This window comes from Ptychodera flava, chromosome 2 (assembly GCF_041260155.1).
Source record: "Ptychodera flava strain L36383 chromosome 2, AS_Pfla_20210202, whole genome shotgun sequence".
Lineage (NCBI taxonomy): Eukaryota > Metazoa > Hemichordata > Enteropneusta > Ptychoderidae > Ptychodera > Ptychodera flava.
Window position 1 is genome coordinate 26189006 of NC_091929.1, and position 11576 is coordinate 26200581.

General features: G+C 36.3%; 1 protein-coding gene across 5 annotated transcripts; it reads left to right on the forward strand.

Annotated features, from left to right (window-relative positions):
* On the forward strand, window positions 1-8334 carry LOC139117746 (uncharacterized). 5 transcript variants are annotated; one of them, XR_011548569.1, is made up of 8 exons: window positions 1-82; window positions 444-686; window positions 1013-1089; window positions 1695-1903; window positions 2277-2675; window positions 3096-3248; window positions 3475-3565; window positions 8000-8334. XR_011548569.1 is itself a non-coding variant. In XM_070681018.1 (7 exons), exons 5-6 carry the CDS (start codon window positions 2437-2439, stop codon window positions 3539-3541), a joined length of 306 nt encoding a protein of 101 aa, XP_070537119.1. In that variant the 5' UTR covers window positions 1-82; window positions 444-686; window positions 1013-1089; window positions 1695-1903; window positions 2277-2436; the 3' UTR covers window positions 3542-3565; window positions 8000-8334. The 5 variants fall into 5 exon arrangements, 2 of the variants coding, with proteins under 2 accessions (XP_070537119.1, XP_070537111.1); XM_070681018.1 differs by lacking the exon at window positions 3096-3248; XR_011548561.1 differs by lacking the exon at window positions 1-82 and having other exon boundaries at window positions 140-686.
* Window positions 8335-11576: the final 3242 nt, after the last annotated feature.

Below are 11576 nucleotides of genomic sequence, written 5' to 3' on the forward strand. Positions count from 1 at the left end.
AGTTGCTATGGGAACAACATGGGCAGCCAAGAGGAAATTACGGCGTTACTTCAAGGCATGGCATGTGAATATTGGAAGTGAGGTATGTTATGCAGGTCATTCTCCCCCACACTCATCAAGGTCACTGTCCTTCATGACCTCACAACCATGAATTTAATAAGTCATGTTTGGAATTTTCTGGAAATTTAATTAGTTGTGTAAGAGAGAGAATTTTAGAACAGTAATTAGCATGTCAATAAAAGTTCTAGATTATTCTTATATGCTCTTATATAAGCACATGAGTATTAATATTGGGACAGCAGGCTTGCAGTCAGACTTTTGGGATTGTGTGCAAACTCTATTATGATCATGTAGAGAAAGACTGGATAAGTAATCTTGTTATCACATATTACTGAATATATGTGTTACTGTTGTTTTTGCATCTTGTTCATATTTGTCTTCAGGTCTAGCAAACTTACCTGGCATGGTACAATACCTACCAGTGAAATTTGGATAAAGTTAGGTGGGGACAAGGGTCAGGGAACCATGAGAATGGTTTACCAAGTTGCTAACATCAGTAATCCAAATGTAGCAGATAATACAGTGATTTGGAGTACATTTGCAGCACCTGATTCCTATTACAATTTAGAAATAGCTTTAGCTGTTAACAGAGGTCAGGTAGACAAACTGGATGGCACAAAGTGGAAGTAAGTCTAAACATGCATACTGTGTTTTACTAAACAATGAACAGATTGTACCATATATCTATTTTGGTACAATATTTGGAACTTAAGATACATACATATTGGTTATCCAAGTTTAATACATGCATTATACTGCTGATCCAAAAATCTGAAAAACAATGTGCAAATCTGACCAAACTTATGCAGCATAAATATGATACCTACATTAAATAGTACAAAAGGCAAAGTTGTTTTCTTGCATGTACAAAATGCATTGATGTGTAGAAACATGGGCATTAATTTAGAATGGTGTGGACAATTGTCTTACATTCCACTTTGATTTATTTCAGCGACAAGACACTATTAGCACGGATGATGAGAGATTATGAGTATCTGGCCAAGAGTTATGGATTGTCTGGACCAAATGGTATGAAATGTATACTTGCATGCTATGATTTATACATAAGAAAAGTTGAGGCACTGACAGGACAGACAGTTTATTGTGTACACTTCAGTTTTACCTATGATTTACATGTGTACGTCCTTGACCTATCAGTTTGCAATATGTGCGACTGTTAATAATCAGCATGCATTGTGTATGATATGCTGTAGAACACAATTATGATAATTTGTTGTAGTTTTTCGTTGACTTAAGACATTCACAGCTAACATTGATTAGTCAGATAAATTTAAAGGAAGGGGTACACAGTGGGTCAGATCTTGATAAATATTTGCAAGCTATTGACAAATGATTGTTTTCCTCTGTAGAAATTCTTGTGTTTATTTCTCAATTTAATTCTTACACATAGTATTAATATGTATACTGGCAATGCAAAATGTAGTAACCATGAATTTCTTTGAAATAAATATTTAAATTGATAAGTTTGCATATTACAGGTACATCCGTTCCAAGAGTTCACACATGCACATCAAATTGACTTCATGAACACCAGTCATGTCTATACCTAAGAAGGTTTTTAAGTAATTATGTCAGTTTTTGTTCCTTGTCTTCCTCACATTGAAATATTTTAGGGAAATATTTTTGCGTATGCTGTGTGATCAGCAAGGAACAAGCACAGTTGCCGAAGGAGGAACAACCATTGTCATCAATGAAGAAGAGAACCCTTGATGATATCAGAAAGTGTCACAGTGAATTTCTTTCAACTGACGGAAACCTAAGGCATGCCATGCAGCACTACAATAGTGTCAGAAAGCCACTTTTCAATGTACCACTGCACAGAGTATGTACTAATCAATTCAATCCACTATGTTGTTTGCTTCCATTGACCAACTAAACATATAGCTCTGTTCTGTTTCAATCAGTTCACTTTACCTTTCTCTGAACAGTTCAACAGACCACACTGTGACCTATCTACATGTATGCATGCCACTATGTCCATAACGGTGTGCACAAATAGAAGTTTATTAGTGAAGCTATATGCGAAAACAAGTTGACAATGAAGGCAGCACATATGTCAGCATTTGTGATCAATCTAGTTGTTGTATATTTGTATGTAGTGTTTTCTTCATAAATAGGTAGGTATGAACGTTACAAGATATTGTCATACATTAAAAGTAAAAGATACATGTGCTAACCCTTATATTTTATCACAGGTTGCAGTCCCAGGGTTGCACATCAGTCCTGGCTTGTTTTAAAAGTTTTTCACCATGATGGAAGCTAGCTGTGCAGTACTGGATATCAAGATCATCACGACTCTGGAGAGAGATGATGACATTGATGAACCCGTGCTGAAGCCTGCTGGATTTGACACATATGTTGAAACAAGTCGAGACATTACAGTGTGAAGCGAAAGAACTCCAAGAAGAAGCTAAGACCTTGGCTGATAGTGTTGAAAAGGCTCTCCTTGCTGATGATGACTGTGACAATGATGATGATGATGATGATGATGATGATGATGACAGTGAAGATGATGACAGACCGCCACTAATGACCTTGGGCAAAGTTAAAAAAGCCCAGGAGAAAGTGCAGGAACTCAGTGAAGAAGCTGACAGGTTAGTATTTATGAATAGAAGACCATTCTACATTAACAAAATAAAAATACATGATTTTGTGATAATTTTGAAATCTTGTGAGACACAATTAATTTCAGTGGCAGTGAGTTGCTAGCCAAGTCAAACTTTTTATCAAACTGGAATAGTTGATGTTTGTTTAGCATGGTGTTAAATTTCCTGTATCATGTGAGAACACCCACAGATAATCTGTCTAGCAACCTGAGATCTCAGAGGGTCTCCTTCATCTTTGAAAATGGCATATTGATACCAGAAGTAAGATCATTTTTGTGATGATAAGCAATAACATTGTAAATCTCAAGTGCACAGTCATGTCTATGCTGCATTTTCAGAATTTTGGCTTGTGCACATTTGTAGTGCAGTCATTTCCAGACAACACAGTGTTTATCTTTGTTTTCTTAGATATCCGAAGCTACAGACGTAAAAGCGAAACTGCCAAAACAATGTGGTTTTGTAGTCTGCGGTATTGACCAAGCTCTGCAGTCATTTGGTGTTGGACGTCATTCTTACCACGGGCAGGCATTCATCGGAAATCATGTGAATAAGTGCTGTAAAGTATGTGTTTTACAACTGTACACTTGTTGCTAAAGTCATTAAAAGGTTCAGTATTCTGCTTGTCATGATTTTCAAGCTTTCAGTGTCAGATTTATTGTGTGTTATATATATATACTACAGAAGATGTATTTCGTCTACATTATTTTGACCTACTTTCAGTGAAACAACTCTGTTTGCTTCTTTGAAAGAAAGTTATCATATCCTTTTTTTTATTTTTGTGTTTCAGGAAGAAAACATTCAAACGTTGTGCAAGAGCGTCATCAGGACCACAGCAAGAATATGCCCATAGCTGAATGAACAGGCTGCACACATTTGTGGTCTGTATAAGCCAATATTTTCAAAATTTGCAGCCTGCCATAATCTTTAGAGTACAAGCAATAGAATGTCAGATGAATATATTAACATTCTCAGTTCAAACATAACACATTTAATGGCATATTACAGAGAACACTTTCCTTATGAAAGTGTACCCCCAAAATGCATATGTTAGAAGATCATGTCATCCCTCAGATTGAAAACACAGGGTTTGGCTTTGATTTCCTCACAGAACGGTGTAGAGAGTATCCATCATGAGATTAGGAAGGGAAACATATCACATTTAAGGCGAGAAAAAAAATTATCTGTTCAACGGGCCCGACCGACCCATATTTGGACCACTCCACATTTTTCTTTTTTTTTCCAAAATCTTTATGAATCTGAAGAAACGCGGAGATGTTATTCAGTGAACATCTGTCTGTAAGATGAATGACCTTCACATTTTCGATGACATTGACTTGAGTGAGATTGATACAGGCTATGATTTGAAGAGTAAAGGTGGAAGCGCATCACAAACCCGGATCACAAACATTTGGTCAAGGTGAAGGGCAGGGTTAATACGCCGTGGAAAATAAACTATTACGCCACGTGTTCCGTATAGCATAGACACTCTGTACTGTATTGTTTCACTGGCGTTTATTTCACGTCCGAGTGGTTGTACAGTCTATGTTTTCTAGTGTTCGTATTTTCAGTGTTCCTTGAAAATTCTTTATTGTTCTTTGAGTCATCACTCGTTCCGATTTTCGTCATGGCTTTCTCCTATCGAATGTGTGATTGTAAGCAGCAGTTCTCACTGCAGGACGGACATGATTTGTGTTTCCGTTGTCGAGAATGCACAAGGAGTCAACCTTGTGACATTTGTTTGACTTGGACACAGGACGAATGGTCTAATTTCGCTCCCTCGCTCGACGACGTCACCCCGGACATCCCCGGGGCTGACCCGTCAGTTTCTGAGTCGCGAGTTTTGGTTGGAATGCACCGTGCTCATATGGCTGGTGACACCAACACAGAAATTAGCTCCGTTAGATTCAGGTGCCGCCAACGAAGCTGTTCGTGCAAAAAGGTGTTCGTGCGAAGTTTTTCAGTGGGCGGGCAGATTTCAAAACTAATCAGCGGGCGGGGAGAAAATATCGATATTTACTGTGGGCGGGGAAGAAATTTCATTACTTTCAGCGGGCAGGGAGAAAATTTTTGTTGACAGTGGGCACCGAAAATACGTAGAGGGAGGGGAAAGCGGCGTTCTTAACAATGTTCCAAGGTATACTGCTAACTGCTTGCATGGTTTTGTGTTGATCTGGGTTGCATAGTGGGCATCTAGTTGGCAATGGGGAATTTCAGTAGTAGGGAGAGGGCAGCAGGGAGCTTGTATTGTTGTGAGGAGTGGGGAGCAGGCAGACTGTAGATACTGGAGGGCAGTGGGCATCAAATTCAGTGGGAAGGCACATTTTCAGTGTATACCAGTGGGAGGGCAGTTACGAATAGCTCTCACTTCCCCTCCAAGTTTTAGGTCAGGGTCAAAAATAAGAAAAATCAGTATATCAGCCTTCAAACAGATTTTGTGATGATTTTGAGAAATTCATGAAATTTACCAGTTGGCGGCACCTGTAGAGATTGAACTGTAGAAGTGAAGCAAAGAAGCTGTTCTGAGACAACCAACCCATGTCAACAAAAATTGAAAAAATCATGAACGTACTAAACAACATATCCAGTATATGTTATTTGACTAAGAAAAGCATGAAACACACAAAAAGTGTTTATATTATATGCTCTGTTCAAGAAAAACCAAAAGAAAATCAAAAAAAAAATAAAAATCCGCCCTACCTACCCAACTTTGAAGTCATCCCGCCCGTTGAACAGCTTTTTTTTTTTTTTTGGCCTAATGGCATATTACAGAGAACACTTTCCTTATGAAAGTGTACCCCCCAAAATGCATATGTTAGAAGATCATGTCATCCCTCAGATTGAAAACACAGGGTTTGGCTTTGGTTTCCTCACAGAACGGTGTAGAGAGTATCCATCATGAGATTAGGAAGGGAATGGACCGGTATAGTAAAGTACCTTGCCATAATGGTTTAAAGAAATTAGAACTTATGGTAAGGGAGCATAATGTGATGACCAATCCCAGTCATGTGAAAGTGCCAAAAACACAAAGGGGTTCATACAGAACCAAATAAGCAACGTGAAATAATGATGGCCATAGTGATAAAAGTAAAGATAAATCATGATAAAATAAACATGTAAAGAACAAATTAATTAAGTCAATAACAAACCAATATGTAAATAAAAACATTGAAATCTGGTTCTTTCTATGAATCATATTTTTTATTTTTACTAAATTGATGCTTGTATTTTTAGTCCCCAAGATACCGTCCGGGGGGTTTGGTCATGTCCGAGCGTGTGTCAGTGTGTGCGTTTGTCTGTCCATGCATCCGTCTGTTCACGCAGATATCTCAGAGATACATGGAGCGATTTCATTCAAACTTGGTACAAGGATTACTTGATATGTCATACATATGCACGTTGCTTTGTTTTGTGATATGATCCAATGTGGCCGCCATGCGGCCATTTTATTACAATTTTTTTATGTACAGAGCCATAACTCCGACATGTTTCAACCGATTTTATTGAAAGTTAGTACAAGGACATTGACCTTCATCATACATATGCACATCAATTTGTTTCACAACATTATCCAATATGGCTGCCATGCGGCAATCTTATTACAATTTTGTCATGTACGGAGCCATAACTCAGACATATCTCAACCGATTTTATTCAAAGTTGGTACAAGGACATTGACCTATGTCATACATATGCATGTCAATTTGTTTCATGATATGATCCAATATGGCCGCATGGCAGCCATTTTGTTACAATTTTTTCATGTCCTTAGCCATAACTCAGGCCCGTCTAAATGGATTTTATTCAAACTTTGTACAAGGACTTTGACCTATGTCATCCATATGAACACGATATGGCTACCATGCCACCATTTTGTTACAATTTTTTCATGTACGGAGCAATTACTCAATCATGTCTCAACCGATTTTATTCAAAGTTGTTACAAGGACATTGACTCATGTTATACATATGTATGTCGATTTGTTTCACGATATGATCCAATATGACCACATGGCGGCCATTTTGTTATGGTTTTTTTTCATGTCGAAAGCCATAACTCTGGCAAGTCTCAACCGATTTTATTCAAGTTGGTACATGGACATTGACTTATGTCATACATATGCATATAGATTTTTTAGACGGTAAGATCTGTACCAAGTTTCATGATCCGATATGATCCAATATGACCACATGGCGGCCATTTTGTTATGGTTTTTTTTCATGTCGAAAGCCATAACTCTGGCAAGTCTCAACCGATTTTATTCAAAGTTGGTTCATGGACATTGACTTATGTCATACATATGCATATAGATTTTTTAGACAGTAAGATTAAATATGGCTGCATGGCGGCCATTTTGTTACGATCTTTTCATGTACAGAGCCATAACTCAGACATATTTCCACCAGTATCATTCAAAGTTGGTATAAGGACATTGACCTATGTCATACATATGCACATTGATTTGTTGAACGGCATGTAGCAGTATCATGTCAATTACCTCAGTTTCATAATTAGACTGATATGTCGAGAAATACTGCATCAGATTTCATGAAACTTGGTACAGATGTTAAGCTTACATTGCTTTAACAATGAAAAAGGCATTTATCAGTGTCATTTTAATTAATTTGTAATTGCTTATTTAATGAACTTTCCTAATTAGAGTTATATATCCACAATACTGCGTCAAAATTTGATGAAACTCGGTACAGATGTTGATCTCATAGTTAGTGAATACTGCATCAGACTTTATGAAATATGGTACCGGTGATAATCTATTAGTGTTAGGATAGTATGCAAAAATGTTCGGCAACATCCTGTTGATTCATTACTAATTGACTCATTTAATGACCTTTTGTAATTAGGATGGCGGCCTACATTGGTTTTATGTTTTCACCACCGTGGAACTCATTCTTGGCCATTTAGCGCCATCTGTATCACAGTATTTTTATCATAGACCTAATTAATGAAGAGGACTCTATCCTCTCTGAGGACTTGTAATTAAAGTACCAATGAACAAGTGGGGACTGTGCCATCAACGACTTGTTCAATTTAAAATTGATGCTTGAAAAGTCATCTTTATGGTGAGTCCAGTATATGTAATGATAAAATTAAATGTAAACTTACCATTTTAGGATGTTTTCACATGTTCAAATGAAACTTCCTTCAGTTTTATCTTACATGAAATATCATTGGAAAAGTTAAATTTTTAGCATGAAAATAAAAATGAAATACTTCTAAATGCTTTCATTATGATTTAGTATATATACTAACAAGTACAGATGTAAATAACCTTGTTTTGCTTATCTATTTACAGAATACAACGACCCTGGAAGTTGCAAGGTGTCCATTTGATTTCAAGTATTTCTCATTTTTTAATTTTGTTTGTATTTTTCAGATTGTATTTAAAATAAAGGTATTTGATCATTTCAATTTGTATTTTTTCAGTTTCTGTGTACCTTTCCTTTTCGTTTCCTATATTTTTTGTTTAGCTCTTTATTTGTCCCTTTTTTAAAATGCAACTTTGTGGGATAAGTTACTTTTGATATTCAGAGAGTTTGTAAAAGATGTTTGCCCGAAACTTTGTTACCGGTACATGTAATTTATTTGAGTCTTGTCACTTCAAGAAATAAAAAAAAATGTTTTATTCTATATGCACGTGCCTGTTTTGATCATTTATGTTATGGTTTGAAGTAATTTTTCAATAACATTACAGTTAATTTGCCATTGTGCTGTTAAAACAATCACCGTACAATACAAATAAGGCAATAATACATTGATTTTTGCCTATATGATGAAAAAGGTGTCTCTCTAATTTTTGCCGTTTGTGGCGCTGTTCTATGGCTTCCGATTGAATGTGTATCCATAAAGTTCGCACACAAGTTAAAAGTCTGGGCCTGCTGGGTATCGCTTTAAACTGCTTAGTGTCACTTTTCCGACTAGCATTTAATTACTCCTTGGCCTGATGATGTCCCTCTCTCCGTACAGTATTATGTATAATTCTGCGCTGCACGTACAACAATTAGAAGTCACCCCTTTGACAAAATTAAAATAAACAACACTCTTTTTCAGAATTCCCAGAGCTTCAATGAACTAGTGTTATTACATTCTATATAATACTTATAGCCCCTAAACTTGTAATAATAATAATAATAATAATAATAATAATAATACTTTACTTTATTGTCCAATCTAAGTGGAAATTTATCTTTGGCACCAGGCGTTAAAAAATAAAACACTTCAACTACATAAAGAACAGTTACACAAAACGACAAACTACACATAAGCAAATCCTAAAATCCTCTGTTAAAAATGATATTATAAATGATAGTATGAAAATAGTATAGTATAAAAAAAATAGATTAGGCTTTTGTGGAGAAAGGTTGATGCAATCTTAAATCTCCTCAGAGAAAATGAATTAGTCCTCGTATTATTGATTACATATTACAATCGTCACTTCATGGACATATTGCTTGCAATATGTGCTCTGAGCTGTTACGTGTACTTAAATCTTATTTGGTCGATCAGATATTAATATTCATGAGACATGCGTTTAAGGAAGCGAACTCAAAGAAGCCGGTTGTTCAATCACAAGCTAGATGGAAAGCTGCGATCTTTAAACCATCACCTTGCTACCCACCCACCCCTGACAGGTACTAAGTTTGATGCCCTTTTTTCATGTACAGAGAGACGAATCTTAAGGGGCCCTCGACCACTTCACGCCCATATCAGACAAATACGAATGCGCATGTCAGTCATATATTGCCCTCGCAAATGATATTTGTACATTAACCATCGAGGTCCCATTACATGTATAAAACCTCCGGGTTTTAGTGAGCGCAGATCTTGTTGGAAGTTAATTTGATTGGAAGAATTAAGGATTTAATGTTTTTGTACAGCAAACCGAAAAAGCCTGATACAATACTCGTTGAATATGTCATATTATTAGTTCATTCTGGTTATTTTGTGTTAGTTATTTTAAAAACAGAGAAAGCCCTTTATACCCTCATGAAATCTTATCAATAAAAAGGGTGTTTTCGGACAAGAATGCGAATGATCTGACTATACTATACCCACCGCCTTAATTCTGTTCAGACATGTTAAAGAAAGCGTTCTATCCATGAAAAAGAGACAACAATTTATTGACGATCTCGGCTCTTTGGGTTTGTCGTATTATTAGTGTATTTTACTTAAGCTTAGCATTTGTTAGTATTTGTCATAAGATTTTGTAAATGCATCATCAAATATGATTTTTCTCAAACTGTATGTCAACTGCTCACTAGTAATTATGAAGACCATTTCAATAACGTACAGGTGATTACTCACTTGTGTATCGTGGGAAACCACTAGACCAGATTCCATCTCTGCATGTCAACAGAGGGTTACTCGAATTTGACCGGAAACCCGCGCGGCCTACGGCTATCAGTGAGCTCTCGGAGTTTATGCTGATAATATGTTTGCCAATACGTTTCGTACACACTGCTGATAAAATGGTCAAACCAAACTTAACTAGTTTGTAGCAGATATATACCAGATACATTACTGTGAATTTCAAAATAGCTTGGAATTACAACGTGCTTAGGTGATACGAAAAAGTTTCTGACGATAGAAAATGCCGCCATTTGCATTCATTACAACGCTCTCCTTCAAACAATAAAGCGTGATCCTATCTTATGAATGCTGAGCAAGTCTTGAAATGACAAAAATCTCACGTCCACGTTCAAATATTTAGTCAAATATGCATGTTTTAACAATTCTACTGAAAATGGAATGAATTCTTCAATATAAAATAAGCGCCAAACTCTACATTATGTCGTTTTAATGTGATTCTGTGTGTCAGACTGTGAGTACGTTAAGTGACATAAATGGAAAATGAAATTCCATAGTTGAACTTACTCTCATCATTGGTTGGTGATGGTCCCGATGTCGGTGACGGAGTTTCTTCTGTAGTTGCTTCGCTGCTAGGAAACTTCGTTGTAACAATTTCCGCTGTCGTGGACAAAATATCTTGTGTAGTTGCCTTGTTAGTAGTCGATTCGACTGTCGACAGAGTTAAAAACAGTAAAACAAAATAAATCATTTATAGTAACAACGTGGATAAAATAACGAGAACATTCTTATGAGGGAAAAATATAAATACATAGATATTTAATGTCGCGGCGTTAAGGGTTACATATTAATTAATACCCTATGTCAAATTTACTGAGGTTAGAACTATAGAGCAAGAAAGATTTATTCGTCATAACAAATCTATTAAAATTTGTTAGGTACTCATTACATTGATAATTGTGTACATAGTTGATATAAAAATGATATTTTGTTACGATATCATACTTATAAAAGAATTCAACTGTACTTGAAGCCTGAATGATATTCAGAATTAATCCTGCATTCGCGCGGTTGCCGTTATAACACTCGGAAATACGGTTGTATCACAGTCCCTCCATGCAGGGGGGGGGGGACTGTGCACTTAACAATGATTATTGGTGAATTTTTCTCGTCGATCTTTCTTATTTCATGTAATCATTTCCAGTGATGAACTTAACCCATTGACGTTTGATGATCTTTCTTAGTAGGCTTATTTGTATAGTTCCTGACATGCATACAGTGGTTAGGGTGGTCTTAAATCATATCTCATGAAAGCTAAGCAAGTCTTGAAATGAAATCTTAATAGACGTTAGGCCTTTCGTCAGATTTGCATGTTTTAACAATTCTATTAAAAATGGTATGAATTCTACAATATAAAGTATAGTAAGCTTCAATGTGATTTTCTGTGTATCAGACTGTGATGTAAGTGGCATAAAATAGTGACCGGTAAAATGAAATGCCTTCGTTGAACTTACTCTCATCTCTGGTTGGTGATGGTCCCAATGTCGGTGACGGAGTTTCTTCTG

Excerpts from the sequence above, each read along its gene's own strand:
- LOC139117746 (XM_070681010.1), top strand. The coding sequence starts at position 526 with ATGAGAATGGTTTACCAAGTTGCTAACATCAGTAATCCAAATGTAGCA. Across the intron at positions 687-1,012 it reads CTGGATGGCACAAAGTGGAA|CGACAAGACACTATTAGCAC; the intron begins GTAAGTCTAAAC and ends GATTTATTTCAG. Across the intron at positions 1,090-1,694 it reads TGGATTGTCTGGACCAAATG|GGAAATATTTTTGCGTATGC; the intron begins GTATGAAATGTA and ends GAAATATTTTAG.